This window comes from Nymphaea colorata, chromosome 1 (assembly GCF_008831285.2).
Source record: "Nymphaea colorata isolate Beijing-Zhang1983 chromosome 1, ASM883128v2, whole genome shotgun sequence".
Lineage (NCBI taxonomy): Eukaryota > Viridiplantae > Streptophyta > Magnoliopsida > Nymphaeales > Nymphaeaceae > Nymphaea > Nymphaea colorata.
Window position 1 is genome coordinate 16,906,102 of NC_045138.2, and position 22,483 is coordinate 16,928,584.

A 22,483-nucleotide genomic window follows, 5' to 3' on the forward strand; every position below is an offset into this window, starting at 1 on the left:
AACTGGGTTTTATGTAATAATATAACGCTAATACTTAATGAATAAATGAGCCTTAGTGGCATGATTATGCTTTATTAGATCAGCAAAATCAGAAAATCAATAAAATTTAGCAGAAACAAATAATTAACAAAGGAGGACAATAATTGAAGCAAAGAAAAAGAATTATTGATTGAAGGTGCTGATCTTCTTAAGAAATGATATTATCTGAATTAAGATATAGTTGAGATCCCAGTTCAGGGAAAAAGGAAATTAAAAAAGAAAAAAAGAAAAAGAAGATTGAACATTGTCACATGTCCCATGATGAAAGGATGACAGCAACCTGCAAATTATTGTCAAGAAAAATAAAAGCATAAAGAAGAGGTGCTGAATTAGGAAAGGAAAACACCTAAGTCCAGTTGAGATACATGAGGGCTGATGTGGACTTGGGCGGAGTCAAGTTAGGGCCCGTATGGGCTGTGGTTTCACCTCAATTTTTTTTAAAAAAAATTACATATAAATTTTAAAAATATTCATTTGTTTTATATAAAAATTTTGAAGAACGATATTTCGGTTCTAGTCAAAATTTAAAAACTTTAATTCAGTTCGCCTCCTGAAAAATTTCTCACTCTGCCCCTGGATGTGGACGACTGCCCTCGCAGGCGACTCCAGTGCCCCTTAGCTAAAAAAATCTTTGCTCCACCATTGCCAAAGTCCTATCTAGCAAGTCCCTGTGAAGACTGAAAAAAAAGGAGGAGGTGGGAGGAAATACTAAATTAACCACTGTGAGTTTCTATCATGAAGAATAAGTGGATGCCTTCTAAAACAAGTTCCTGAATGGATCCGGCCACATGATGCCGTGCTGATACCCAACATTTTACTTTTAAATCTGAAACAAATTGAGCCCAATCCTAAATCAGTTAATGTTTAATTTAAGATTCAAGTTGTTATTGACTTCAATAATATTTCACCGTTACAAAAAAAAAAAAAAAATGTTAACGAAATATAGATATATGTGGATCTGTCTTTTCTGTTTCATTGACAAGATTAAATCTCGGTATTTTTTGTTCATAATGACACAAACTATCACAGAAAGTAAATGGTTGGCACAATAGATGTGGTTCATATTTTGGGTGAGCAAGAGGGAATCCCACTATCCCAGCGAGAGGCCAAAGTCCTCTCTCCATTCCCCTTTCTCCTGCTTTATCTAGAGTTGTTTCAAGACTTGGGTGGACTTACGATACACTCTTCCACTCGATTGTTGTGCATGTCATATAGTTTGATGTCTAAATGAGTCAAGCATCCATAAGCATCCATGAGAATCGAGTTGATGACACATTAACAGCACAACGCTCAAGCCAACCATTTATGCTATGCCCCTGTGGGTTCATATTTAACATGTCATGGTTCAAACAAAACATGAATGATCTGAGTTCCTTAGACATATATATATATAGAGAGAGAGAGAGAAAGAGAGAGAGAGATATGAAACGAACTGAATTAAATGAAACCAATGTACAAAAAGTGTATAAAGATACCACCAACTCAAGTGGAGACACTATAAGGCAGCAACACATTCATCAAATCATGATAAGTGGTTATCCCTTATGATGAAATAAACATCAGTGAAAACCATGTATTCAAGTATTGAATGATTGCATGCTGCATTCCAAAAAAAAAAATATCATTTCTAACAGTCCAAATCCACAACCAAAGTCCAAACAGCCAGACCTTCTAGAGACGTCTCCACCATTTAGATTTTAAGAATATGCTTTGGCGGAAATGTCTCCACCTTTTAGATTTACAAATATGCTTTGGACCAAATAATAAATTTCTAGCCAACGACCAAGTACATACTGTTGGTGGAGAGAGACAAAAAGAGAGAGAATAAATTTCTAGCGAAGGTCCAAGTACACAATGTCGGTGGAGAGAGAGAGAGAGTAGCATTGAGACATTAAATCCAACAAAATGTTGAAAAGAAGAACACTTACATCTAAGACTTAACTGTTGCAAAGACAGACTACCATTACTCCATAAGTTACTAGAAATCAACCAGACCATATAAAATGGGTGATGCAATATACAACCCCGTTCGTATAGCAACTAATCCACTTAAAAAGTAAAGTAAACAACTAAATTCTCCAAATGATACTGTCACATTTAGAACAACTAACAACTTTATAATGAAATGAAAGGGAAAAAACGAAAAAGGTTCATCACTTATCAATAAGTTTGGAGATAAGGTTGAGGGAAAAGTTCAGAGGCGGCCGACAAGACAGGGAGGTATGGAGGCAGAGTAGGGCGGCGGCCAACGTGACAGAGTGGTTAGTGCCTTCGCCGCTGTGAAGGGAGAGGAAATCTCAAGGTTCATCTCTCTCTCTCCCTCAGTAACATTCAAACACGGAGGCTGATGTACAGTCAATATTGCAGCAAGGCGGGGAGCTGCTTGCCAGGTACTCAGCTGCCCTCCATCTATAAATCAACCAACCCACCACTCCATTGCTGCATTGCCTGTAGTTGAATCGAAACCCCCAACTCCATTGTTGTAGCTCCGATCGCCCACAGAGACAGGGAAAGAGAAAGCGATGGCAGCCACAATCCAAACCCGAGTCATGGGGATTGCCCTGCTCTTCTTCTTCCTCCTTTCTGCCACTTCCATTGCCCAGGCCGCCACCTGCAAAGGTATTGTACTCTCTCTCTTGCAACCTTATTTTCTTCAGCCGGTCGGCCTACAGAAGAAAACCAACAGTTTGGGCCTTTTGGACTTGTCTAAAAAACTTAATCTGCACTTTAAGAAACCATCATGAATTCTTTGCTCTTTAAGTTTCTTAGGAGAGAACAGTGAGCATATTAGAATACCGCATCGCTTCGAATGTGACATTTATGAACTATTCATGAATTCATAGTTGCATCTTCGTCGTCTGCAAGATCATGTCCAAAGTTGCAGTAGAGAGAGAGACGTATTGGCAACTATGAATTATTTAAGTCACTATTATGATCAACTTCTTCTTTGAATTGAATTGATGGGTTTTGTAGGGAAGAGCGCATGGCCGGAGCTGGTGGGCAAGGATGGGTCGACTGCGGAAGCCATCATCAAAGCGGAGAACCCTCGTGTGAACTTTGTCTTCCCCGTCACAGAAGGCTCTACTGTAAGGAAGAATTTCGACTGTCGACGAGTGTTTGTCTGGATTAAGCCCAACGGCAAGATTTACCTTGTTCCGAGACTCGGATAGATCACCCGTTAGCCTTGCTCTCAGGATCTGCTTATTGTCAAATATGTCAGCCTCCTGTACTAGTAATTAAGGCTCTTGCAATGTAATATAATAAAGCTCGATGCTAATGAGAAATAAGCCTACATATTGCCAATATGATGAAGTACAATCTTGTTCTTGCTGGCAAAGTTTGTAGTTTTCCTTTTTCCTTTTTCATTCCTTACCTGAAGGCAATGGAATTTCATGATCAAGAGCAGCAACTTAAATGAAATGGGACGATAATGGAGTCCTGTGGGTTAACTTTCAATCCAGATACAGATTCAAGTTGCCCAACTACAGATTACAGTCCTCTAGAACGATCGGATTCACGGTGATCAATTAAGATGGTTGGTTTCGAATCTGATCTCAGGAAAACAAAATTGACAAGGCCGCAAATTACAAGTCAGGTTTCTGACTACCCATAAGTCGTGGCCCAATGTCCACTTTTACTTTTATGTCAAGTTCCTCCATGAATTCCTGGATGAATCCAGAACCTGCCATTATATACACGATATTTTGCTGATTTCATACAGAAATCAAGTTGAGTCAAATACCGATTCGGTTAACGTTCTAAGCTCAAGTTGTTATTTTCATCGTTATAAAACAAGGTCAGGCTATTTATTAAACAAATATATTACGTTTGGATCTATATGCTTTGTTTTCGCTCAAAAATGAACTCGTGCTGTTAATTTGTTGTTCATGTTTATACATTACATGGTTCACATGCAAGATGTTGGCATAATGCTACTCATATTTTACAAGAAAGCATGGACCCGATACCCAGCGCGAGTAGGGCTCGGGCCTGGAAAAAAGACACCAGGCTGACTCGGGTGGACTTCATAATTTTTTTAATATTTATGTAATTAATTTTTATATCTAATTACAATATTTTATTATAATTAATTATATTTATATAATATTTTATATTAAAAATATATTTTTTAATTTAAGTGGACCGAACCCCATCCCATGTTTCGAGTATCGGCCAGCCTGATGTCCAGGCGTAATTGTTTAATTGTGAGAATATGATGTTTTCTTTCTTCGTCAAATGTCACATTGCCAAAATGGTCTAAGGATTACGTTTCCTTTAGAAGTAATCTATTTGACCTTAATAAAGTTTCTGGTCCGGCGCTTCTGCAACAAGGTAAGGTGATTAAGCTTTCCCTTTCAATCCGGTGTTCAACGTCGTTGTAACTCAAGTGAGTTGATTCTGTTCAACGTCGTTGTAACTCTTATCTTGTAATAATTTGTATAGAAGGTAACCAAGACCATGACATTTACTCAGATTTATATATTTAAGCTCTATCCTTGATATATATATATATATAAGAGAGAAAAAGTTAAGCTCTTAAGAATGTGACATTTAAAACAAGTCATAACTTTAAGGACGGTCACATCCAGAACAAGTCAAGACTTTATAATGAAAGTCATAACATTTAAATGAAAAGAAAAAAAAAAGAAAGGTTCACCTCTGATCCATAGGTCTGGAGATAAAGTTAACGGACAAATTTGAGGGGATGCCAGGATGATGTGAGAGAGCCGATAAAATGGAAATATAAAACAAAATTTGGGGACAAGAGGTCTTTAATTACAAAAACAATCCGCAAAGAACAAAATTACGCAAAAAACACAAGCAGAGGAACAAATATACAATACAATGCACAGAAAAATAAGAGAAAAGAGGAAAGGCGAAACGGCACAGTCACCCAACCACAGTCAGGCGGCGGCGCTTTAACCGAATGGCGAACTGGATATCTCTTTGCACAAGACGAGCCACAAAATCTGGTGAAGAGAAGGTGCCCCTGAAGACCATGTTGTTGTGCTCCATCCAAATGCGCCACATTGAAAAAAACGGAATTGTGGGGGCGTCACATTGAGAGAGAGAGAGAGAGATTTATAATGAAAAAAACAAAAGCGTCACATTGAAGATAAAATTGTGGGGGCGGCGACAGGGAGGTGCGGGAGGCCAAGTATGGAGCGACCCACATGACAGAGAGGTTGGAGGCCTTCGCCGGTGTGAACGTAGAGGAAATCTCAAAATTCATATCTCTCTCTCTCAAAAGAGCATTCAAACATGGAGGATGAGGTACGGTCAATGTTGCAGCAAGGCGGTGGCTGGTTGCCAGGGACTCAGCTGCCCTCCATCTATAAATCAACCAACGCACCACTCCATTGCCACATTGCCTGTTGTTGAATCGAAACCCCTCAACTCCATTGCTGTAGTTCCGATCGCCCACAGAGACAGGGAGAGTGAAAGCGATGGCAACCACAATCCAAGCCCGAGTCATGGGGACTGCCCTGCTCTTCTTCTTCCTCCTTTCTGCCTCTTCCATTGCCCAAGCCGCCACCTGCAAAGGTATGTAGACTCTCTCTCTCTTGAAAACTTATTTCCTTCAGCCGGTCGGCCTACAGAAGAAAACCAACTGTTTGGGCCTTCTGGTCTTCTCCCAAAAAACTTAACATGCACACTAACAAACCATCATGAATTCGTTGCTCTTATGTTTCCTAAGATAGAAGAACAGTGAGCATATTAGAGTACTGCATCGCTTCGAACGTGACATTTACTTGCATCTTCCTCGTCTGCAATATCATGTCCAAAGTTGCGGCAGAGCGAAGACGTGTTGGCAACTATGAACTATTCTAGTTACTGTTATGACCAACCAACTGTGTTCTTCTTTGAATTGAATTGATGGGTTTTGTAGGGAAGAGTGCATGGCCGGAGCTGGTAGGCAAGGATGGATCGACTGCAGAAGCCATCATAAAAGCTGAGAACCACCGTGTGAACTTTGTCTTCACCGTCCAAGAAGGATCCTCTGTAATCCAGAATTTTGACTGCCGACGGGTGTTTGTCTGGGTTAACACACACGGCAAGATTTACCTTGTTCAGAGACTGGGGTAGATCACTCTTTACTCTTCCTCTCAAGATGTGCTTATAGTTAAAATAAGTGAGCCCGTTGTACTGGTAATTAAGTCTCTTGCAATGTAATAATAAAGCTTGATGCTAAATATGAGAAATAAGCCTACACACTGGCAATATTATTGATTATAATCTTAAGATTCTTGCTGGCAAAATTTATAGTTTTTCTTTTACTTTTTAATTTATTACCTCAAGGCAGTGGGATTTCATGATCAAGTGCCGCAACTTAATCGGACGAGGTTTCAGTCCTGTGAAATTAATCTGCGCCCTCATGATTTCATGGCTTAAGATCCAACATTTTCATGCAACGTTGCTCAGATATTTCTCGTCGGGTTCAGTTCTGGATTCAGATCTGAACGGATGCAGATGCAAAGCTGCAACTGCTATCAAATTGACAAGGCGCGCTCTTTCATCATTAATTAACCGTTCATGCATATTGATCAATTAAGCTTAGTAAACAGAGATTAATTCGTTTTGATTTTCAACAGAGATTAATAAATTAAGTGGGATTACTAATTGGCGGAGGGTGGTCTGAAAAAATCTTGAAATGAGGAGACACACTCTAGATGGTCGGAGCTGCATTCAGCAAATGTGCTCGGAAAAAAATGTAAAGTGAATTCGAGGGTGACGATTCAATGTGCATTTTTTTTTTTGGCGCAGAGGGAAACGCACATATAACCGGCTTCTGATCAACTACGGAATTCACTGTCCATGTAGAAATGGCTTGACTCAGACCGTGTTGTGCATTAATCCAGTTTTCAACTACTTCCTGAGCTCTCTTAGCTACCAGGAGAAGAGCCCTTCGGTGCCCTCTTAGAGGTAGAAGGTCGTATGCTTAGGCAAGGCCGGCCAGGATCCGCCATGGCGGTGCTGCGAAAGCATAACTAGATGACAAGTACTCACCGGACAACTCACTCAAACGGGCACAAATGGGGAAGCTGGCTACCAAGGCCGCCACCGTCTCTTCTGCTCATTTCTAAGGATGTGTCAATGGAGGGATTCGGTATGAGCACCTGCGGCCTCCATGACTCTGCTCCCCTGCTACCTATTGCAGAAAGATTCGCATATGTTTGGGTTGCTAACTCTGAGAGGCAATGCCCTGGACAGTGCGCCTGACCGTTCCACCAGCCTCTGTATGGGCTGCAGACCAGGCTGCAGGTGGTGCCAAAATGGTGATGTGGGTGTCGACGGAATGATCATCAATATTGCTAGCATGTTGCCTGGTATCGTCACCAATCCCTACAAGAGCGTCCACTTCCAAGGAATGACTAGTGCTTCTCTAGAGGCAGCATCGGCCTGTGCAGGGATACACGGCAAGAACGCTTATGCCGGGTAGTTGTCGTATATCCAAACAAATTCTTGAATCATGTTCCCTTTCAATTTAATCATACTTGCGACAAGTTGCCAATGCCATTCACCAGTGAAGGACCACCTTCTATACGACGGTTAAATTTTTTTAGCATGGAATACATGGCCATTAAATGTTGTGGAGCACTCAAGGTTAGTTTCTCTGCCAAGTTCGCTTGTGAGGAGCTTCTTGGAACTATCCTAGAAAGCCTTGTGGTTTTATGTACCCCAACTGAATATACGATCCGAGTCTAATGTTTGATCTTATCCAGAATCTACCCATATCTTTCTTAAATATGAAGTCTTTCATACTATTTATCTTGAATTTTTTGCAATACAATGAAATTGACATAACTTTATACGTTCAAATACGACTGTGAACTATTCTCTTAAACGAATACGACTGTGAACTATTCTCTTAAACAAGTGAAAGACATTTTTACAGTCGTATTTGAACGATGATGACATTATCTGCAGGCTTGTGGACCATCGCTTTGCTTCTCGATTACCAGAGCAAGGCAGACAGAGAGTTTTGCCATGACAAGAAGTGTCTGCTCAAAATCGGTGCATTTCTCGGCCTCATCTTCCCCAATAAACTCGGGGCCGATCTTGAACTCATGTTGGCATATAAATCTCCTTTGCTGATACAATTTTCAAAGGAACGCCCGTAATGTCTCGAAGCCTCACCAACAACAAAATATTAATTATTTCAGTGCTGACCATTTGCCGGGAAAATCTTAACAAACATATTTTATGACTATAGCAGATTGAATTATTTGCTTATAGGACAGTTCAAATCTGCGGAATGCTGAATGTTGCGGGATAATTAACGCTATGTTTGGATGAGGCCGACAAATGCACCGATTTTGAGCAAACACTTCTTGTCATGGCAAAACTCTCTGTCTGCCTTGCTCTGGTAATCGAGAAGCAAAGCGATGGACCACAAGCCTGCAGAAAATGTCATCATCGTTCAAATACGACTGTAAAAATGTCTTTCACTTGTTTAAGAGAATAGTTCACAGTCGTATTCGTTTAAGAGAACAGTTCACAGTCGCATTTGAACGTATAAAGTTATGTCAATTTCATTGTATTGCAAAAAAATCATGATAAATAGTATGGAAGACTTCATATTTAACAAAGATATGGGTAGATTCTGGATAAGATCAAACATTAGACTCGGATCGTATATTCAGTTGGGGTACATAAAACCACAGGGCTTTCCAGGACAGTTCAAAGAAGCTCCTCACAAGCGAACTTGGCAGAGAAACTAACCTTGAGTGCTCCACAACATTTAATGGCCATGTGTTCCATGCTAAAAAAATTTAACCGTTGTATAGAAGGTGGTCCTTCACTGGCGAATGGCAACTTGTCGCAAGTATGATTAAATTGAAAGGGAACAGGATTCAAGAATTTGTTTGGATATACGACAACTACATTGAAAGGGAACAGGATTCAAGAATTTGTTTGGATATACGACAACTACCCCGCATAAGCATTCTTGCCGTGTATGCCGGCTGCCTCTAGAGAAGCACTAGTCATTCCTTGGAAGTAGGCGCTCTTGTAGGGATTGGTGACGATACCAGGCAACATGCTAGCAATATTGATGATCATTCTGTCGACACCCACATCACCATTTTGGCGCCAGCAGCAGCCCGGTCTGCAGCCCATACAGAGGCTGGTGGAATGGCCAGGCACACTATCCAGGGCATTGCCTCTCAGAGTCAAGCAACCCAAACATGTGCTATTCTTAATGTATTCTTATATCATATAGATGAAGTAAGGTATCTAAAGGCTATTTTTTTAATGTATTCTTATTGCAACCGAGTAGGGCGATTTAAGGCGAGTCAAGATCGAGATTCACAGAGTCGGGCCGAGTTAGGAGAGAGTCAGGTTTTACGTCACCCAAACCGGCAATTGACGTACCTCTTTCACTTAAAATACTGTTTGAGGAAGAAGATTTGCATTTGTTTGCACAGAGAGTTGAGGCCCATGAAAAATCCAATTGGGCAAAACAGAGTTGCCGCCACGGTTAACGGCATGAGGCTTCACCCTTGTGCCCACATCTAAGGACGTCGCAGTCGAGGGATTCTGCATGAGCAGCTGCGGCCTCCATGACTCCGCTCCCCTGCTGCCTATTGCTGAAAGATTCGCATATGTTTGGGTTGCTAATCCCGAGAGCCAGTGCCCTGGACAGTGTGCCTGGCCATTCCACCAGCCTCTGCATCGGCTGCAGACCAGGCTGCTGGTGGCACCAAATGGTGATGTGGGTGTCGATGGAATGATCAACATTGCCAGCAAGTTGCTTGACATCGTCACCAACCCCGACCAGAGCGGCTACTTCCAAGGGATGGCCACTGCTCCTCTAGAGGCAATGTCGGCCTGTCTTATCTCCCTGCACAGGCCGACGTTGCCTCTAGAGGAGCAATAGACGTCCCTTGGAAGTAGCCGCTCTCGTCGGCATTGGTGACGGTGCCGGCCAACGTGCTAGCCATGTTGATGACCATTCCATCAATACCCACATCAACATTTGGCGCCACCAGGGTCTGCGGCCCATACAGAGGCTGGTGGAATGGCCAGGCGCACTGTCCAGGGCATTGGTTCTCAGAGCTAGCAGCCCAAACATGTGCTAACTTTTCACCATTAGTCAACAGGAGGGCAGAGTCATGGAGGCTGCAACCGCTAATGCAGAATCCCTCGACTGCCACATCCTTGATGCGGGCACAAGAGTGACGTCTTTTTAATCAATAAATTAAAATAGTGTCCTTTCAGTAAAAAGAAGACAATTGTGGCACACCATGTTAATTTGGAGAGGATGGGCCTTGAGAGATGCAAAATATTGATGTCATATCATGATTTAGCTTGCAGATTTTGTTTAATTTGAATGCATGGTAGTAAGGCATATGTCTATGAGCATTGGAGTTAGAATTTTCATTGGGAGAACAGGTATTAGAGAAGCATTCGTCAAGCAAAGAAAATAAAAGAAAGAGTGGGACATAGAGAAATACTTAACATTCTAGCTAAGTCATAAAAGCGAGAAGAGGAAACTTTGTTGGGTAAAGAAGGCCGATTATGATCTAATTTATAGTAGAGAAATTTGCTCAATCTAGAAACTATAGATACCCTCGCAAGGAAGGAAACTGAACCAAATGAAGCAATTGTGGATGTCAAACAATCAATTCATTTTCTTTTTGCAGGTTTATTGCCTTATTATACATTAATTTTGATTCCTGCACCATATATAGGATAAGGATTGGTAGCTAAGTTGAACAGATCCTTCTATATATGTCCTCCTCCAATATTTATAGTGGAAACAAATAAAATACTAGTAATGTTTTAATTCCATTTATATGTTGGTTTCTCATGGCATCTTTCTTTTAGAAGAAGACTGAAGTACACAACCAAGGATTTATGAAGTTCAGAAAAGGCCTTAACAAGCAGGCAGCTGGTCAATGGTTTCAAATCCAACTGTAACCCCTTTCAAAGCAAAACCTTTGCTTGCCTAGGCAAGGCTTGACACTACTTAGGTAGTGTTTGGCAGCACCAGGATTAAAATCCTAAGATCAAAATCTCAAGATTTTAATCCAGGATGTGTTTGCTTTCCTAGACTTTGTTATAATGGATGTCTATCTAGTGTCTGTTAAATGTTTGGAAAAAAAATTAAAACGTTATATAAGTTTGATTCTTTGTCGGTCATAAAAGTCTATTCTCCAAATCTCTCTTTCATTGTTTTGGGATCTAACACATGAAGGCAACCTTTCCTTTCCTCCAGTTTATCACCGAACCCGTTATGTGCACCTCATTGTGGACTAGAATTTGTGCACAGGAGAGTACGATGACGAAAATACCTCCAGTGAAAGGGGAAAAAAAAAACTTTTATGTAAAAAAGAATTGTGAAAAAGTAAAAAAAAAAAAGTCTAAATACCTATTATCTGTATAAAAAATTTCACTACACCCTCCACCCACTTTGGTGTATACTTATATTTATCACCGGGCAGGGCTCTCTCTCTCTCTCCCCATCTCTCTCCCTCTAATTTATGAGCTCTCACTGATATGTGAGAGAAAGTAGGAGAGCCACCCCTTCATCATCTGCAACCTTATCATCAGCGGCCAGTCGTCACCGGTATGAACATAAAGAAATTAGACAAAAAAAGCACCAAAAGGAACTGATGAAAAACGACGATGCGAACTACCAAGAAAGTCGCACGAAAGAAATTAATTAATGGGCCCAAATCTCTCTCTTCCCTTCAGTTCAAGCATGGAGGCGCGCGCACGGTCAACATTCAAAAGTGGTCGGCGAAAGGTAGGCAAGTTAAGCAGCTGGTTCGAGTTATAAATCCCCTTAACCAGGAAGCCCTTGCTCTACGTAGCTGAATGCAGGAGGCGGAGAGGGAGAGAGAAATGGCAACAAGCAAAGTTGTCTTATCAGGTGTCCAAGTCATGGCGGTACTGGCCGTACTCTTCTTCCTACTTTCAGGATCATCCATGGCTGCCGACTTTTGCCAAGGTATACATATAGTTCAACTACTCAATAGATGGTATCAATTGCTCACGCCAATGTACATCTGGTTCCGCCAATATATATACTTATATATATATAGTGATGGTAAGCCATAAAATGCATCTCTTTGCATGCTGTGATTCATCTATCACCATCAATATTATCCATATACATAAGGATTTTGTAAAATATATATATATATATATATATATATATATATATATATATATATATTGATAGTAAGCCATAAACTGTATCTCTTTGCATGCTGTGATTCATCTATCACCATCAATATTATCTGTATACATAAGGATTTTGGAAAAAGAACTTGCAGCGTAAGATTACTGATCTCAATTGTAGCATGTTGCTCCTGTTCTTCTTACTAAGAGTATGCTCCTATCGCAGGCAAGCAGTCATGGCCGGAGCTGGTTGGACAGGCCGGAGAAGTTGCTGAGCCCGTGATCAAAGGGCAAAACCCTTTTGTGAAGGATGTTATTATTGTCCGGAACGACACAAAGCTAATTGAAAATTTCCGCTGCGATCGGGTCTGGATCTTTACTAACCCTGACGGCACCATTAGCAGGATCCCAACGGTTGGTTAGATCCAGTCAAGAGAAGAAACTTGTAATAAGGGTTATATATATATGTAATGACATATATAGTGATGATAATTAATGAATAAATGAGCCTTTAATTAATGGCATGATTACTTTACTTTTCATTTTTGTAGTAATGTTAGCCATCATCCATTTTGGGGCTCTTTTTGCCTTTTATTTGTCACATGGGACATGTATTTATGCGACCGATACTTTGAATACTCACCATGAGACACAGAATTTTTTGACTTAGGGCCTGTTTGGTTGGAGGGAATGGGAAGGAAAGGGAGGGATTGAGCAATCCCTCCTTTGTTTGGTTGGCTAATTAAAAAGGAGGGAAAGGGAGGGAAAGAGACAAAGTATGTTTGGCTGCAAGGGAAGGGAAAGGAAAGGGAGGGAAAGGAAAGGATAGATTAGTGTAAATCCAATCCCTCCCAAATCGGACGGATTGGGAGGGAAAGGAAAGGAAATGAAGAAGAAAAGTTTTTTTGCCCATAATACCCATGAGGACCCACGTCTAAAAAGAAAAACGGAAGAAGATTTTAGTCTTTTCTTTCCTTTCCTTTCCTTTCTATCCAAACAAGTTTTTTAATCACCTCTTTCCTTTCCTTTCCATTCCATTCTTTTCCCTTCCTTTCCTCTTCCCTTCCCTTTCCTTTCCCTTCCTTTCTGTCCCTTCCTTTCCCTTCCTTTCTGTCCCTTCCTTTCCCTCCCTTTCCCTCCAACCAAACAGGGCGTTAAACGGACCAAACCGTTCAGAGACCAATTGTGAGAGAAGCCAATATAATATATTTTCTGAAAAATCTTACCTGAGCCAAAATAAAATATTCGAAAATTTTAACGACATATAATTTTTATAAGAAAAGGTAGGTGGATTCAGTTTTGCAGCACTGAAGGATTAATCTCAGGCCTGGTGAGGATGTTATATGCTGGAGGCCTAATCGAACGCCGATTAAAGAAAGGCATCAAATATGGAAGCACATTCGAGTGAACTGTGATGAAATGAAAGAAATGGATGCGGAATTTTGAACCACCTGCTGGTTTATTTACATTGGCAGTCATGGGAGATTGCTTACAAATGCCAGACTGCAAAGATCAGGATGTTCGTTAGCCTCTGTCTGTCGTCTTCAACAACATGTATTGCTTACATGCTCATATTCTCTGAAGAATTGGAGTTGCAAATTTGGAGTCTTTACTGCTAGAAGTGATTTATGCTTCACATTAATATGATGGTTCAGAAAAAAAAACTATCGTGCAGAGAGTTTAAGCTTTCCTGGAACCTATGTTTCAGTATAATTGTGTGGAAAATCTGGAGATCCAAAAATTTTTACTCCCACAAAGAGATTTACAAACCTGTTGATGAAGCTAAAAAAGAGGTATGACAGGCTTGTTTTGACATTACTCTGAAACAAAGCTGACATATCTAATCACGCAGCTTGCCATTAACTTTGGCTATGAACTGAGGTGTTCTGTCCTTTTTGGCAGATTCCTATGGGGAGTGGATATATGATAGAAATTGGTTTTGGAAAAATTGTGGCAGTTGTTTTCTGTTCTGGCATTCCATGGCACAATGATGAACTAGTAGTTAATCTTTCATTACTGGATTCTAAACCTGGGGAGTTTACAGAGTCCATCATTCGTGAGTCTTTACCACGACATGTTCCCAATTGTCATTAGAACCGAGATGGAAATCTTGGTTACATGGATTGCATTGTCTATATAGAAATCTCTGTAGGACTGGTGAATATTATGAGCTTGATCTTTCTTGTGATGTAATAACCTTGCTACTGTGCAAGGGATGCCATGACTTGATGGTCTGGTTTTGTTGACTTGTACTATTATTTATTATTGTTTATTCTTTCTTTAATGGAATGGGTACACCTTAGCCCACTTTCTTGGAAATACAATACATGGACAGTCATATTCAATCTGACTTGATGACAATGACAATGGTCTGATCTCTCTCTCTCTCTCTCTCTCTCTCTCTCTCTCTCTCTCTATAGCTATATATATAGATAAACAAAATTATCTTTTGGTGAATCTATGAACAAAAAAAACCTAATTATAGACCGCCAGCTTTAGGACTTTAATTGGATAATTTGACACTGAAAAGTCAGTTTCATTGTTACCATAAAACTAGATAACTTGCCCTTTTCTTTACTTGCATGGCAAACCCATATCTTTTTTCGAGTACAAATACAGTAGAGACAGAGAGTTGGTGGTGAGTCACTGGCTTTCATGGCAGCACTAGATAGATTTTCACCCCTCTCTCTCTCTCTCTTATATATATATATATATATATATATATATATATATATATATATATATATATATATATATATATATATATATATATATAGAGAGAGAGAGAGAGAGTTGGTGAGTCACTGGCTTTCATGGCAGCACTAGATAGATTTTCACCTCTTTTTCTCTCTCTCTCTCTTTCTCTCTCTCTCTCTCTATATATATATATATATATATATATATATATATATATATATATATATATATATATATATATATATATATATATATATATAGAGAGAGAGAGAGAGAGAGAGAGAGAGAGAGAGAGAGAGAGAGAGAGAGAGAGAGAGAAAAGATTAAAGTACAAGAGAAGTACTTCAAAGATTCAACTCTCTCGGGTTGAATTAGTCAAGCATGGAGGAGTTCAGTCAATATTCAAAGAAGGGAAGGATGCAGCCCTCGCGCTGTTATAAAGCACTCCAAACAGCATGCCGGCCTCGCTGCGTTTATTGTACGGTTGAATCCCTTCATTAGCTGAACCCCTCACTGAGATATCAGAGAGAGAGATGGCAACAAGAATGCAAGGGAAGGTGAGGCCGCCATCATGTGCCCTGCTCATGGGGGTGGCCCTGCTTTTCTTCTTCCTCCTTTCCGCCTCCACCATGGCCACCGACTGCAAAGGTATATTTTAATGTGTCTTCTTTGTTCGAACTTTAGGCCGTGTTTGTTTGCCTCGGATTTCATGGGGGAGATCCAAAGTAAAACAAAGGACTGATCTCAGCAAACCCACGAGAGGGCAGCAATCCACGAATTAGAGATCAGACACCCCTGCGTCTGATCTCTGTCGTGGATCTCACATCCCCACGAGTCGTTAAGCTTGGGCTCTCCTGCCATGCTTGTCGACCAACCTCCTGTCGGTGGCTCTCTCTCCACCAAATAACCAGTGATAGAAAAACGATCTGCGGGTTTAAAAAAGAAAAAATTGGAGCCCTTGGCACTGCAAGGGTTTGAGAAAACATGTTTTAGAAGAGAGAAAGGAAGAGACGTCGATTCTCAGACTGCCGGAAACACACCTGAGAGCTCCGAACCTCACCCTTTTTTAAAAAAAAAAATGATTACTGCCAAGGGTTTCAAAAAAATAAAATACCTCGGTGTAACCCTCAACACTGCTGAGTGTTTCAGAAATTTCAAGGATAGCGCAGAGACGGATGGAGATGACGGCTGGCTGGAAGATCTACCCTCCTCCCCTGCCGGAGAAAAGTACCTGCGACTTTATCTTTCTTGATCTGCACGCCTAGGAGGCGGGAAAAACAAGAAACAACAACCTTGACTACCATGGCGGTCAAGGTCAAGATAGATAGAAAAAGGGGACGGGAGAGAGAGAAAAAGAGTCCGCAGTCGACCATGAACTTGCAGTCGAGTATCAAGCTACGGTCAACAAAAGCTTGGCTTTTAAGACCCTCCGATTTTAGATCAATCCTGGATCTAATATCCATGGGCATCAAATCCGACCTTTGTGTTTGATGATTTGCAATTCCGATTCAACAATAAAAATTTCAAAATCGTAGTACCTCTTCAAACTGTAGTGGAATCAAAATTCCTGATTTTAGTTTCTTTAATTCCAGAAACAAAATAGATCGTTTGTTTTATAATTCTAATTTCTTAAAAATTCAACATTTTGACTCTCAAAATTCTGTATATCAAACACCCCCAATGCCCAGACATGCATCGGCACATGCATGTAAAATCTTGACTTGTTGTGGAACCTGTCAATTTTGATTATGAGCACTAGTTATATAATTTTAAATTTTTAGAGGCACTGTACAGAAATGAAAAAAAGGGTTCATGAAATTTCAATATGAAAATAAACACTTTTTGTGGGTTTGTGTGGCCAATTGCCCACACCTTCCTCCGCCCCTGCCCTTAAACATTTTTCCCTGTATCTTCACCAAACATGCTTGACATTTTCATGCATTGCATGTCCTTAATGCATTAATTCATTGGCCTTATGTACATGGCTATATTCTCCTCACGCATTTTATATTAATAGAGCTACTTGTTGTTTTCTGCTTATAGATTAACTGTGTCTTAACACAGGGAAGGAGTCATGGCCGGAACTGGCGGGCATGGATGGACAGGTCGCTCCCCCCATTATCAAAGCTCAGAATCCTTATGTTACGGATGTTCCCATTGTGAAAGAAGGCACCGTGGTTATTTTGAACTTCCTCTGCAACCGTGTTCGCGTCTGGGTTAAGCCCAACGGCACCATCTACGAGCCACCCACCATTGGCTAGACGTTCCCGTTCATGTTTACAGGTCTCCAGCTGCTTACGATCTTCATAAGTTGGCCTGAATATGAGGCTTTTATGCAATAACGTATTGCCGCTTAACTGATAATGAATAAATGTGCCTCAGTGTCGTGCTTATGCTTTACTTCCCATGAGAATCGAACTAGTGGCTGGTCTTATAGTAACTGCTTATAGTACCGAGCCCCCAAAAGTTTACAAGACTACTTCATCGAGAGTTCAAGATTTGGTTCCAAGACTTGTTTGAAAATAAACTAACGACCAATACGCACTAAATTATATAGAATATACCTTTCTAGAAAAACCTATCCAATTAATTACTTTATTATTGTTAAACGTTGAGTACAGAAACGATTTCCAAATTAATTGATTTTTCCTTTTACTTACAAGTAGGCGTATTCTCAAATTTGAAGGCTAATTTCTCACAAATAGTCAAGGAAGGCACTTTTGACATTCGGCGTCTAAGGCATGAAAGCATGATGTAAATTACACTTACATGAATAGAAAACTACCGCATGAGGAAGAAGCAGGTGTGCTCAAGATCATTTTGAGGAGGACCAATCAATCTAGTGTTCAAATGCATCAAAACTTTGAGAAACGGAGCAACAAACAGGGGAGATTATAGATAAACCATTGCAAGTTTTAGTCAAGAACTATTATTTTCTCAATCCCCACATTGGTTGTTAGGTAGATTGTTCTCCAATATGTAAACTATGAGATTTTGTACGGCCAGTAAACAACCCAAATAACACAAAGAAAATTTTACGTGGTTCAGCTTTACGCCTACATCCACGGTCTCTGCAATAAACTCTCATGATACACGAGAGTTGCAGGTTCCACTATGTAAAGTCATGTTGCTACAACAGGATTGATTTCCTTGCCTCTCTGGTGATAGATTTTTAAGATCAAATGAGGCAACATAATCACCAATTGTTACATTAAATAAGGTAAAAATATTTCTGTGCCGATACTTTTGGGTGAGTATGAGGGTCCTTGTGGCACAAGCACATGAACTGGATCTCTCAAACAACCATGCTCTTCACAGCCATAAGGTTACCGTGGGAGAAAGCCATGAAATAGCTATGGACCACAATCAAGACTCGGATATCAATGTTGGGCAGGAGTTGGTCAGTGTGCATCAGCAATTGCAGCCGCCTGTGACTAGTCGGGCACTTGTTGCACCCATTCGTCAGAGCCGAGCACTCGTTGCTGACCCAGATCATGAGCTGACGGTAGGGCAGGAGTTTCCTGATGTGAAGAGTTGCCGAAGAGCCTTGAGAGAGACTGCTATAGCGTTGCATTTTGAGATTCAGACCGTGAAGTCAGACAAAACAAGATTCACAGCTAAATGTGCTACTGAAGGTTGCCCTTGGCGAATTCATGCTGCAAAGCTTCCTAGTGTTCCTACTTTTACAATAAGAACCATTCATGCCCAACATGCTTGTGGAGGCATTACACACTTGGGGCACCGGCAGGCTTCAGCTCCATGGAAGATCGGCTTCGAGAAAATCCGTCTTATAAACCAAAAGACATACTTGAAGACATACATAGACTTCATGGGATCACCCTAACATATAAACAAGCATGGCGTGGAAAGGAACGTATAATGGCTGCTGTTCGTGGTTCATTTGAGGAAGGCTATCGTCTTCTACCACAGTATTGTGAGCAAATCAAGCGGACTAATCCTGGTAGTATTGCTTCAGTGTACGGTATAGGTCCTGACAATTGCTTTCAGCGCTTATTTATCTCATTTTATGCTTCCATCTATGGTTTCGTAAATGCTTGCCGTCCACTCCTTGGGCTCGACCGGACAGTGTTAAAGAGCAAATATCTAGGGACCTTGCTCTTTGCTACAGGATTTGATGGTGATGGTGCATTGTTTCCACTGGCATTTGGAGTTGTTGATGAGGAAAATGAAGAGAGCTGGATGTGGTTTTTGTCTGAACTCCATAATCTGCTTGAAATGAATACTGAAAACATGCCTAGGCTAACCATCTTGTCTGATCGGCAGAAAGGCATTGTAGATGGTGTTGAAGCAAACTTTCCCACTGCATTTCATGGGTTCTGCATGCGACACCTCAGCGAAAGCTTCCGCAAAGAGTTCAACAATCCCATGCTGGTGAACCTTCTGTGGGAGGCTGCCTATGCCCTCACTGTTATTGAGTTTGAGGCCAAAATATTAGAAATAGAAGAAATATCACAAGATGCAGCCTATTGGATCCGACGTGTTCCACCTCGTCTTTGGGCTACTGCTTATTTTGAGGGCACAAGGTTTGGACACCTAACAGCAAACATTGTGGAGTCGTTAAATACATGGATGCTTGAGGCATCTGGATTACCAATTGTTCAGATGATGGAATCCATCCGAAGACAGTTAATGACATGGTTCAATGAAAGGAGAGAAACTAGTATGCAATGGAATTCTATCCTTGTACCATCCGCCGAAAGGCGTGTAGCTGATGCAATTGACCAGGCTCGCAATTATCAAGTTCTGCGTGCAAACGAGGCAGAATTTGAAGTTATATCTCATGAAGGAACCAATATTGTAGATATCCGAAACCGTTGCTGCCTTTGCCGTGGCTGGCAGTTGTATGGCTTGCCATGTTCACATGCTGTTGCAGCACTCATCTCTTGTAGACAGAATGTTAATCGATTTACTGAGAGTTGTTTCACTGTCACAAATTATCGCAAGACCTACTCTCAGACAATTCACCCTGTTCCTGATAAAACATTGTGGAAGGAATTGTCTGAGAATGCACAAAATGGTGGCGATAAAGTTGATATTGTAATAGCCCCACCCAAGTCTCTCCGGCCACCAGGACGCCCAAGGAAGAAAAGAGTACGTGCAGAGGATCGTGATCGTGTAAAGCGAGTTGTCCACTGTAGCTCGTATTGACTATCAGTTGATTGTCATCTCTGAAGATGGTTTTGTGAGTCTTCTGACTGACAGGGAAAACCATAAAGATGATTTTTGACTTCCAACTGATGAAAATATGGCTTTGTGGGTCTTTTGACTGACAGTGGATGCAACAAAGATGATCTACAACATTCCACCGATGAAAATCAGTTTGCTCAGGTGATATTGTCCCATCTTCCTACCGTAATGATGTTCCCTGTGTTACTCATTCTGATTGTCAATTGATTGACATCTTTGAAGATGGTTTTGTGAGTCTTTTAACTGATAGTTGAAGCATGAAATAGTGACTGCACTGGTCAAACTCAAGTGGGATAAGTAGTGCTGAGAAGACAAAGCCATCTTACTCCAGCCACTTGGGTGACTGATTTGGTCTTGTCTCTTTCTTCCATGTCCATTGCTAAGTATTGGTTATTTTCAGTTGTCATTCACCAAATACAGAAGGATATAGTGACATTGTCCACTGAGCCCGCCAAACTCTGTTCATAAAGTTCTTACAATTAGTCAAATTGAATTGTTCAAGCTTTCCAAATCTAAATGAAACATTGTCCATATAATAAACGTTGGAGGTAAATAAGTTCATCAAGATTGGATAATAGTTGGACAATTTAGATGTTTAATGCATATTTGAATATTTTGACACTCATTTGCTTTTCTTTTAATGTGTAATATGCTTTTGACTTCTATTGGAAATGACTTATGTATGTAGATGAAGCAAAGACATTTAGAATTTTTTTCTTGTTCATATATACAAAGGGTGATTCAAATCTGTCAAATGTTTGATTTTCTAGATGGCTATAAATTAAAAATCCATCTCTAAAAATATCATGAACCATTGATAAAAGCATGATGAACCACTGTCACACTACAAACCACCGTTAATACTCTTGTGATGACTTCTGGTAACAATTTTTTTCTTTTAGCCATGCAACAACATTCAATAGATTTGAACTCTCTTATGTATGTACTATTTCACTTAATGTATAACATAAACACATATTCTTGGAGTAGAGCAGGGGCCTTAGTTGCCATGATTCATCTAAAATTGAGGCTTAGACCAAGGTATGCTTCATCCATATATTTAGTCAAAGACCAGTTTCTCTACCCAGGTCCTCCAACCCCCCTACCCCCTTTGTATGCAGCAAGGGCCTGTTAGCCACAACGCATATACGAAGAAGGGTCTGTTAGACATAGCTCAAAGACGAAGGAATGGAGTGATTATGTACCTCAAGTTTATATGTTTGAGTGGTGAAAAAATTCAATAAGAAAGCTACAATTTTGAAAATAAAAAATAGCTCATCGTTTTAATCAAACAATGGCAACTTTCAGTAAGAATATGACAATTTGGCAAAAGATGATGGGCCTTGAGGGATGCAACTATTGATATTATATCATGTTTTAGATTGTAGAGATTGCATGCATTGTGTAAAAGCACATATCCAAGAGAGTTCCGTTTGAGCTTTTCATTGGGAGAAAAAGTGCAAGCGAAGCATTCATCATGCGATAATTCCAATTACCAAGAGTACAATTGAAACGAAACAAAAGAAAAAATGAAGCGAATAGAAATACCTCACTAGCTTTATGAATAACAGATCCTGAACAGATGCTTCTCCATATCATATAATAAGAGGAAACTTTGTTGTGTAAAGAAGGGTTATGCCATATTCTGCAGTGGTGGAGCCAAGAATTTTTGCCAAGAGACACTCCTTTAAAAGACACATTCATTTAGGTGCACCTTATATGTGAATAGGCAAATAATTGCAAGGCACCAATATAAAATTAAAGAAAAATTTAATTTGGGGCTGGCGTGGGCAACTGCCCACGCCACCTATATGTAACTCTACTACTGGATATCCAATTTATAGTGGAGAAATTGACTCAATCTAGAAACTATGGGTACGATATGATTGCAAGGAAATCAAACCAAATGAAGCAATTATGGATACAAAACAATCGATTCTCATTTTTTTGTAGGTTTATTCCCTTTTATACATTAATTAATTGGTTGTTTACAGTATGTTATACAAGGGTTGTATCTAAGATGAAAAATCCTTCTCTATTTGTTTGTCTTCAACATCTATAGTTGAGAAAAATGGATACTAATGATATTGTGATTCCATATATATATATATATATATATATATATAGATAGATAGATAGATAGATAGATTTTTCATGGGGCATCTTCCTTTTAGAGAAGATTCAAGAGCACAACCAAGGATTTAGTGAGTTCAGATAAGGCCTACAAGCAGGCAGCTGGTCATGGGTTCAAATCCAATCGTAGCCCTTTTAAGTAGATCCTCACCTTGCTTGCCTAGGGAAGGCTTCATGCTCCAAGAAACTCTTGTTACTTAGTTTTACATTAGGATAAGACAAGTGACCATAGGCATGGCAGAATAAACTAGCTAGGGATAACAAAGAATTAAATCTT

At 40.2% G+C, this 22,483-nt stretch overlaps 5 protein-coding genes and 1 pseudogene across 7 annotated transcripts; all 6 read left to right on the forward strand.

Moving 5' to 3' along the window:
• Positions 1 to 2,238: 2,238 nt before the first annotated feature.
• Positions 2,239 to 3,415, forward strand: LOC116266112 (inhibitor of trypsin and hageman factor-like). Of its 2 annotated transcripts, XR_007574777.1 has the most exons (3): positions 2,239 to 2,429; positions 2,526 to 2,658; positions 3,013 to 3,151. XR_007574777.1 is itself a non-coding variant. In XM_031647210.2 (2 exons), exons 1-2 carry the CDS (start codon positions 2,562 to 2,564, stop codon positions 3,207 to 3,209), a joined length of 294 nt encoding a protein of 97 aa, XP_031503070.1. In that variant the 5' UTR covers positions 2,526 to 2,561; the 3' UTR covers positions 3,210 to 3,415. The 2 variants fall into 2 exon arrangements, 1 of the variants encoding a protein (XP_031503070.1); XM_031647210.2 differs by lacking the exon at positions 2,239 to 2,429 and having other exon boundaries at positions 3,013 to 3,415.
• Positions 3,416 to 5,333: 1,918 nt separating this feature from the next.
• Positions 5,334 to 6,221, forward strand: LOC116246197 (inhibitor of trypsin and hageman factor-like). The gene is made up of 2 exons (XM_031617936.2): positions 5,334 to 5,583; positions 5,930 to 6,221. Exons 1-2 carry the CDS (start codon positions 5,487 to 5,489, stop codon positions 6,124 to 6,126), a joined length of 294 nt encoding a protein of 97 aa, XP_031473796.1. The 5' UTR covers positions 5,334 to 5,486; the 3' UTR covers positions 6,127 to 6,221.
• Positions 6,222 to 7,168: 947 nt separating this feature from the next.
• On the forward strand, positions 7,169 to 9,919 carry LOC116260757 (protein EXORDIUM-like 7). Its single transcript, XM_031639263.1, has 3 exons — positions 7,169 to 7,476; positions 9,075 to 9,267; positions 9,560 to 9,919. The coding sequence occupies exons 1-3, from the start codon at positions 7,169 to 7,171 to the stop codon at positions 9,917 to 9,919; spliced, it is 861 nt and encodes a 286-aa protein (XP_031495123.1).
• Positions 9,920 to 11,665: 1,746 nt separating this feature from the next.
• On the forward strand, positions 11,666 to 12,708 carry LOC116245956 (glu S.griseus protease inhibitor-like). Of its 2 annotated transcripts, XM_050075589.1 has the most exons (3): positions 11,666 to 11,791; positions 11,859 to 11,995; positions 12,395 to 12,530. In XM_050075589.1, exons 1-3 carry the CDS (start codon positions 11,671 to 11,673, stop codon positions 12,449 to 12,451), a joined length of 315 nt encoding a protein of 104 aa, XP_049931546.1. In that variant the 5' UTR covers positions 11,666 to 11,670; the 3' UTR covers positions 12,452 to 12,530. The 2 variants fall into 2 exon arrangements, with proteins under 2 accessions (XP_049931546.1, XP_031473454.2); XM_031617594.2 differs by lacking the exon at positions 11,666 to 11,791 and having other exon boundaries at positions 12,395 to 12,708.
• Positions 12,709 to 15,353: 2,645 nt separating this feature from the next.
• LOC116246020 (inhibitor of trypsin and hageman factor-like) lies at positions 15,354 to 17,246 on the forward strand. Its single transcript, XM_031617692.2, has 2 exons — positions 15,354 to 15,513; positions 16,930 to 17,246. Exons 1-2 carry the CDS (start codon positions 15,399 to 15,401, stop codon positions 17,124 to 17,126), a joined length of 312 nt encoding a protein of 103 aa, XP_031473552.1. The 5' UTR covers positions 15,354 to 15,398; the 3' UTR covers positions 17,127 to 17,246.
• Positions 17,247 to 18,121: 875 nt separating this feature from the next.
• LOC116260830 (uncharacterized) lies at positions 18,122 to 20,034 on the forward strand (annotated as a pseudogene).
• The last annotated feature ends 2,449 nt before the right edge of the window (positions 20,035 to 22,483 follow it).

Coding starts and splice junctions, on each gene's coding strand:
- LOC116246020 (XM_031617692.2), top strand. CDS start 15,399: ATGGCAACAAGAATGCAAGGGAAGGTGAGGCCGCCATCATGTGCCCTG. Junction 15,514..16,929: donor CATGGCCACCGACTGCAAAG/GTATATTTTAAT, acceptor GTCTTAACACAG/GGAAGGAGTCATGGCCGGAA.
- LOC116266112 (XM_031647210.2), top strand. CDS start 2,562: ATGGCAGCCACAATCCAAACCCGAGTCATGGGGATTGCCCTGCTCTTC. Junction 2,659..3,012: donor CCAGGCCGCCACCTGCAAAG/GTATTGTACTCT, acceptor TGGGTTTTGTAG/GGAAGAGCGCATGGCCGGAG.
- LOC116260757 (XM_031639263.1), top strand. CDS start 7,169: ATGACTCTGCTCCCCTGCTACCTATTGCAGAAAGATTCGCATATGTTT. Junction 7,477..9,074: donor GGCAAGAACGCTTATGCCGG/GTAGTTGTCGTA, acceptor TGACGATACCAG/GCAACATGCTAGCAATATTG. Junction 9,268..9,559: donor TCTTATATCATATAGATGAA/GTAAGGTATCTA, acceptor CCCACATCTAAG/GACGTCGCAGTCGAGGGATT.
- LOC116246197 (XM_031617936.2), top strand. CDS start 5,487: ATGGCAACCACAATCCAAGCCCGAGTCATGGGGACTGCCCTGCTCTTC. Junction 5,584..5,929: donor CCAAGCCGCCACCTGCAAAG/GTATGTAGACTC, acceptor TGGGTTTTGTAG/GGAAGAGTGCATGGCCGGAG.
- LOC116245956 (XM_031617594.2), top strand. CDS start 11,863: ATGCAGGAGGCGGAGAGGGAGAGAGAAATGGCAACAAGCAAAGTTGTC. Junction 11,996..12,394: donor GGCTGCCGACTTTTGCCAAG/GTATACATATAG, acceptor CTCCTATCGCAG/GCAAGCAGTCATGGCCGGAG.